The 7858-nt window shown below is 43.0% G+C and overlaps 1 protein-coding gene across 3 annotated transcripts in view; it reads left to right on the top strand.

Annotated features, from left to right (window-relative positions):
* LOC143282039 (uncharacterized) overlaps window positions 1-6085 on the top strand; it is a 25373-nt gene extending 19288 nt beyond the window's left edge. For all 3 annotated transcript variants that reach the window (XM_076587465.1, XM_076587467.1, XM_076587466.1), the window contains exons 2-4: window positions 847-1170; window positions 4495-4732; window positions 5716-6085. In XM_076587465.1, coding sequence (XP_076443580.1) covers window positions 1017-1170; window positions 4495-4732; window positions 5716-6004 — 681 coding nt within the window. In that variant the 5' untranslated portion in view covers window positions 847-1016 and the 3' untranslated portion in view covers window positions 6005-6085. The remainder of the gene's footprint in view (window positions 1-846; window positions 1171-4494; window positions 4733-5715) is intronic.
* Window positions 6086-7858: the final 1773 nt, after the last annotated feature.

The following is a 7858-nucleotide window of genomic DNA, read 5'->3' as shown; positions in this document are numbered from 1 at the left end:
TAAAATATATAGCCGATGTCCTGTTGTACTGTCAGAAGATGGTGTGGTATGAAATAGCGTGGTTTGTATGTGGTGAACTGTTGTTTTTAGGTCCACACATGGCTTGTACGATATTTTTTTACAGCGGGGTTTATGGGTGGGCTGATTGTTTTCAAGTATTTAGCTGGTGTGCCGTTGATATGAAACAGCATGGCTGGTGTAGTGGAATGCTGTGTTCAGGTCTACAACTCCTACACGGTTTGTGTGGTAGTTTAACACGCGGATTTGTGGGCGGATTGATTAATTTTGAATATTGGATTATAGCTAGTGTGCCTCTTGGAGGAAATGTGCAAAACACAAAACTACCCCCGCTCCTATATCTCCACCCCTCCCCCGCTCCTATATCTCCACCCCTCCCCCGCTCCTATATCTCCACCCCTCCCCCGCTCCTATATCTCCACCCCTCCCCCGCCCCTATATCTCCACCCCTCCCCCGCTCCTATATCTCCACGTCTCCCCCACTCATACTGACCATAAAACATCGGGAACGATCTCCCGCTATCAATATAAAAGAGGAAACTCAATGAATATGAAAGACAGGAATTGTACAAGCGGGCCGACACGCTTCATTTAGCAGCCTGATTTAGTCGTTCCATTTTATTAGTGTACTGTGGAGTGAGGTGAACAGTCAACCATGACTGACTTCGCCTTGGAATGGACAATCTGGTTCAAGATTGGTGTGTGTGTGTTTGTGTGTGTGTGTGTGTGTGTGTGTGTGTGTGTGTGTGTATCTGTGTGTCTGTGTCTGTGTAATTTGAATTAAACCTTGAAACCTTATGTGTTTTTTTTATATTCCCTTTCGAACAGACTATGAAGAGAAGGCGCCAACCACAGCCACCGTTGTGAAATCTGCGCACGTCCTGCTTTCCCTGAATGTCTTGAAGGCCATAACTTTCCAGCGTGGCGGAAAATCACAGTTTAAAAAACAAACAAAAAACAAACAATTATCCACGCTTGACTGACCGAGGGGAGTGACAATGAAGTGTACCCCCCTCCTCCTTCCGCCCTCCTCCATCCCCACCTATCGCCCTCCTTCCCCTGATGTCTCCTCACCCTCACAACCCCCACCCCCACCTGTCGTCCCTACTGTGGACTGCCGCCGTCTGCTGGTCAACAGTGCCCGACGGAGAGGTGAGGTCACAAAGTATGACGTCATTGGTCCATTCCTCTGCCAGGCGTTGGCTGTCACTTTTTTTTTTTCAATGATTTTTTTTAAATCGATAATTCAATTTAAAAAAAGGGGAAGGGTGTAGTGTGGGTGTGGTGGGGATGAGACAGTCAGACGACTATGCTTCGTCACATTCATAGGCCATTCTGAACAGGTTGGTTTTGGGATTCATGTTTGAAAGAGGACAAGGTGAGTGATGACGATCCAGAGGTAGATAATTCCAAACAGCCAATCTGAGCCTACTGGTATGTAGATAGGAGTGAACGTTGGGGATGCGATCCTCTAAAGCGGGCGTTTTGATAAAGATAATTGTTCGATCTACTTACTTTTACATAAAGGTACTGTAGTTTTTAGGCATTTCGAGGCATGTTCACAGTGTTTCGATTATGATAACAGTTCTGTAGGGCCTACACGGCACAAACTGTAATGAATTAAAGTAGTGCATTGTGCGTTATGCATGCAGTCAAGGCCTGACAAGCTCGTTGGGTTGTGCTGCTTGTCAGGAATCTGCCATGCAGATTTGGTGTAATGTTTATGGATTTGGCCAAAATTAATACAATACAATCTGAGTCGACCAGATTTGACCCTTAGGTAAAAATATAAATAAAAATGAATGGTACGAGTAAGCTGCTACACCGAGTCAGGCATAGAATTACCGGCAATTGGTCCGCTAGCTGTTCAGAATTCGCACACCTGTTTGCTGTGTTTTGTACTGTGCATCGTTTTCAAAATGATTTCTTTAACCCCTTGACTGCTGCTGCCAAGAATGCTCCGCTCGTCAGTGAAGGACTTTCACCTCACTGAAATAGTATTACGCTTACAGGTTAGGATTCAGTCAGTATTGTTGATTTGAATTTCTTCTTCCTCTTGTGATTGCATTACATGTTAATTTTGTTCAGGCTAATCAATGACATGTGCACAGGAAGTAGGAAATGTCCTAACATTTTTTTTAAAGCACAGTGATGTAAATTCACCAAGGTTCGGCAGTCAAGGGGTTAACCCTACAGCAACGTTTTGACTTAGTACTGCCAGTTAGCTCCCCGGACTTTCCCCACAGACGACCCATTTGTATGGGCATTGCCGTGTACTGAGTGGTTCTAACAGGGTACGGCACAAAAGACTTAAAATATGATTAATTGAAAGTATAGACCAGAATTCCCGTGCACAGGCCAGGAACATATAGAGGCCAGTCACAAATGGGTTTTTCTATTGTTTTATTATAAAAAGAGAAGACCTAAGAGAACATAAGAAAGAGAAGAACTAAGAGAAGATAAAAAGAGAAGACAAAGAAGAGAAGAAGTAATAGAGAAGAAGATAAAAAGAGAAAACAAGATAAAAAGAGAAGACAGTGCCTGGAATGACACAAACAAATGTCATAAGCACAACATGTCGGCACAAGTGAATAGTAAAGCACATGTATGCATATTACATGGAAAGACTACCACTCGGGTTTGGGATACGCAACAACATAATGCGTATGTGTGAAGACCAAACGCTGACATCAAATGACATTTCTAATACATTTAAATAGCGCAGTTAAAGTGATTGAAGCGATGCTGACTTGGTGAAAGTACAATGAGAGTATAGATCAGATAAAGCTTATACTGTGTCAAAGTGACTCAAATGAATCGGTTTATCATGCTGCACTATACTGGAGTAAGCCGTATAGGAGAGAGCATGACAACTAAATTACAATTAACAGACTGATACATATCAGGTGGTTTTAACCAATAACTGATATTAATCCAACACAATCTTGTTATCACAACAGCAGAATACTACACACATCTTAGAGTACTGAGCACACTGTAGCAGTACAACTGATATCAGCATGTAAAATAATACATGAATAATAAACAAGATAATAGAATCAGTGGCTTTGATATTGTACTGACAAACTGATAGACCAGAAAGTAAGTGAAGAACCATCATGGCTTAATCATAAAGTGGTGAATGAACTTTACCCACTCACTAGAACATTCTGGAACAAACTACGTGTGTCCCGGGATGTCACTGACTGTGACGTTAAGAAGAATCAAATGGAACACTGCTCCAAGCATATGACCACACGGCAATTATTTAGATCAATCATAGCCGAGCTGTGACTAACATGTCATAGCAATAACTGAAGAAAGCAATGACTGAACATACTCATGTGAACACAAGTACTGTGTCGAACAACACAATTTACAAATCAACACATTCTACACAATAGTACTTACAGCGATACGTAGCGAGGTGTTAGCCGTTGTGAGAAGACACACGACACACACTCACACTGCCCGCGACGCAGCAAGAGAGAGAGAGAGCAGGCTCTGGTCAGATGACTGACCAGGTATGAAAATGACCACTCATCACTCACTGTGCCAATTTATGCAAGTTAAGCGGACCGCAAAGGCCGTCACGTGTGCTGCAAACAGATCGACTCTAGGTAATGAAGCCAAATCCGATGAGAACTGTGTTTGTTTCAAGGTGACAGATTTCTAAATGATTCCTGAACCGATTTACGTCGGATAAGTTGCAAAAGAAAGAGCTCAACACCTACTTTATAATGAGTATAAAATGAAGTGTTGACTATTTAAGATGAATTTATAATCTTAATTTAAGTCACCTGAACAGGGTCAGTTTTAACGAGCTCGTCGCTGAAAATTACAAACTGCGTTAAATCAGTTTAAAGTGGGCAAACATAAATGAAATAGACTTAAAGATGGAATTGCGACGATTCTGCCAGTATATAATACTTGTAGTTTACTGATCTGACAAAAGAGATATTAATTGAATACCGTGGAACAGAAACACAAGTTTTCGCTCAGCCAATGACGTACCGCGATGCGACACTGGGCGAGCCTTGAGTAGGCTGTCCGGCATGAACAAAATGATGTAAGCGGAGTGACGTCACACAATTCTGGGCGCGGGTAAGGAGGGAAAACGTCGTCTGCTGAAGCTTGTGCGTGAGCAGTGTTGGAGCAAGCATAGCGCGCTTGGTCACATGGGTAAGAAATAAAGTCGACCAAAAAAAGAAAAGTTAGAATTTCTTAACTGAAAACTTAACTGATCAGTGACAGAACGAGTTAGTTCGGGACAAAATATAAAACTTCCTCCCTTCTTATGCTATCATCCAGTGAGATAATGAAAGTATACATATTTTCTGTTCGAAATGTGCACACATGATGACTTGTGAAGGAATCCAGGAAAGCACAAAGAGTTTGAAACAGATTAACTTCACAGCTCAGCCGCTATGTGTGTACTAACCCGCCCCATGATAGTTTGTGAATTGAACTGTCCAGAAACAGCTTCTGTTCGAGAGAGATGGAATCTGCACCAGCAGCAGCAGAAAACCGATTCAATGACGTCACGAATTCGTCACCCCAAATCAGCACCGTTGCCGTCCACGTCATCGCGAAGTGCGATGTCCGATCTACGTAAACAGATCGTGGCCTATGGGTACGGCACGATTGACGAAAGTGACGTCTTCTCAGTACGACGTCTGCAGTTTCCGCAGCTGGAGCAGGAGCTGACTAAAAGGTATGGTGCATAATCATGAATCTTCACAGTCATACAATGACAGGTTGTAAGTCTTCCGGATTAGGTCATATTTCCGAATCATGAACGGTTTATTTGGTTGATACTCCGGGTCCAGAAAACCATAATTAGGCTTTTCCCAGTTGCCGGAACATACGTTTTGGGTATCAAGACTATGACATCGTTTTTCTTCTTCGCCATTAAAAAAAGTACAAATTCTGGACAGAAACCCTCATACAATGATACTAACTACACCATCGACGTGTTTACTTTATATTGATACCTTTAAGTGGATACCGAATTAACTAGAATGAACATAACAGAAAAACTGAATCGACTACACTGGCCTCTTAGTTTTGGTAAGCCTGGTGTACACTGTTCTTCGTAGATCTGGAAAAAATAGCTACATGTTGCGTTGTGCCTGAAGCGATGGCAACGTCTCCATTACCGCGGAAAAACAAACTTCTGTCACAATTGAGATACATAAAATAACATGATTTAGACGGCGTTATCACCTCCAATGCTTTTTCTTCGTGGGCTGCAACTGCCACGTTCACTCGTTTGTACACGATTGGGCTTTTACGTGTATGACCGTTTTTACCCCGCCATGTAGGCAGCCATACCCCGTTTTCGGGGGTGCCTCGAATGCAATGATCAATTTATCATTGCTGGATGCGTATTAGCGTTCTGAGTAAGTCCACTTGTTTCTGACATGAACGTGCATGGTTCGATTCCATTAATGTGACGCCCCAGCCCCCACCCCCACCCACTCCCCCCCAAAAAAAACGAAAAAACCTGAATAGTATTCAGTACAGAACACACTTCGACTGCTTTTTGTTGTTGTTGTTTGTTTTGGGGTTTGTTTGTGTGTGTGTGTGTGTGTGTTTTTTGTTGTTTTTTTATCTCTTTTCTATTTCCCCAACATTCCTATACTGGATAAAGTGCATTTCCAAGTCAGTCTTGTGTTTTGTTCATGCTTGTTTCAGGAACCTAACGCAGCGCCTTCCATACCACGTCAAGGTGGAGGTGGGGAGGGAGGAGAGGGTGAACTACCCCACCCACCATCCCTCCAACCCCCGTTTCTTCTTCTTCTCAGCCCGGGGGGCGCGCAGACCCTCTTCCCCCACCCCGTCCGTCACCCCGCGGGCCCGCTGCCTGAGGAACGAGAAGGAGGAGCGCTTCTTCATCCACCCCGAGTGGTCCTCAGAATCTGTCGGGTGGCGACGCTTCGTGCACCACTCTAACCCCGCCCACTTCCGCTACAGCTGGATGTGATTGACGTCACAAGGAATCGTAGTCGCAAGGCCGGGGAGAGCAGCAGCCACCGGATCGTCAGGATCAGGATCGGGATCAGGATCTGGATCTGGATCGTATACGTCGCACAGGCTAGTTTGGCTATCGTCGGAATAGGCTTGGGAGATCGCATGCAACTAGTTGAATTTGTATATTAAATTAGATTTATATTGTGTTATTTTATCGTATTTTATTTTTATTTTATCGTATTTTATTTTTATTTCTATTTTATCTTATTTTATTTTTATTTTATTCGATTTTATTTCATTTTATTTTACTTTACCGTTTTTTTGTGTACCCGTGGTGGAAAGCAGCAGCTGATAGGGACTTTCTAATGGCCGCTCTAGATGCTGAAGTCCCTGCTGCACTGACAAGTCTTGCAACTAGTTCCATTCTGTTGCTGTTTATGATAGTTCATAAAATGAATGAATTCTTACATTGTTCTGTTTTTGCTGAATGGGATTGGATGCTGTAGATAACAGTTCTTCTTTCTCCTGTGTTCTATGAGTCATAATCCCTGAACAAGATATATCCACAGATATACTGTTACAGATGAATGGAACGAACTATCACCTCATCCAAAACAAACCCCATCCACTAATTGATGAAACAGTCAACTGGACAATTCCTTAAAAATCTCATATATATATATATATATATATATATATATATTTGTGTGTGTGTGTGTGTGTGTGTGACTTTTTGACAAATAAACAACATTGGAATCATGACCCAGTTCTACCCAACTATGCCAAGAAAGAACGAACGGGCTATTCATGAGCTCCAGGATTCTTTTGTTCTTTTCTACGACTACTTCTACTACTGGTGGTGTGTCCATCGAGATCGATGATGACCATCGTTGTCATCCAGCTGGGGGATGGGGGGAGGGTGGTGGTGGGGTGGGGGGGAGGATGCTCATGAATCTATCTGTGAATGCGCAGATGGCTGAACAGTCCAATCTGTGCACGAAATGTTCGCTGACTTCTACTACTACCACTACTACTACTGCTAAAAAGGTAGTGAGATGGATAATTCTTTGCCTTCCCTCCAAGGAATGTAATCTCTGGTCTTGCATACGAGTCGCTCAGCCCTGGTCCCAGGACCTGTCGAGGAAAAGTGAATGGCTTTTCACTTCTCATTGCTGCACTCTTTTTTCACATTTCTTTCTCATGAGGTTGAACGTTACATTGGTTGTTGTTGACAAGGGAGGGAACCTCCAGTAAAGCGAAAAGCCTGGGATTCAGGATTGCCAGGAGTTACCTTCCTTGCATTAACATTTCGGGAAGCACTCTTTGTGTTTAGTATTGAAGATGCTTTGTGAGTTAGCAAAAGTACAGGCAGGTATGCGCGCTCGCACGCACGCATACACGCAAACACACACGCGCGCGCGCACACACATACACACACACGCACGCACACACAAACACACTCACGCGCGCGCACACACACACACACACACACACACACACACACACATTACCGTTTTGAAATGACTTTACACGTTGTTGTTGGTTGTTATTTTTTTTCACCAGATATTTTAACTGTTCTGATTTTTTTTTAAATCTCTTTGTAGACGTTCCACGAAACTTGCGCAGCTTGTCATTCACTGTGTGTTTAAAGATGATTGTGTGCATTAAATTCGTTATTCTTTCTTTCAATGGTTCGCGCGCGCGCGCGTGTGTGTGTGTGTGTATGTGTGTGCAAATGATTTGATTTTTAAGAGAGAGACAGAGAGAGAGAGAGACAGAGAATGACTCAAGTATCACTGGCTGATGATAAAGACAAAGAAGAGGAATAAGTGAATGCACACAGACACACACACACACACACACACAC

This window comes from Babylonia areolata, chromosome 5 (genome assembly GCF_041734735.1).
Source record: "Babylonia areolata isolate BAREFJ2019XMU chromosome 5, ASM4173473v1, whole genome shotgun sequence".
Classification (NCBI taxonomy): Eukaryota; Metazoa; Mollusca; class Gastropoda; order Neogastropoda; family Buccinidae; genus Babylonia; species Babylonia areolata.
This window is presented reverse-complemented; position numbering and strand designations above follow the sequence as displayed.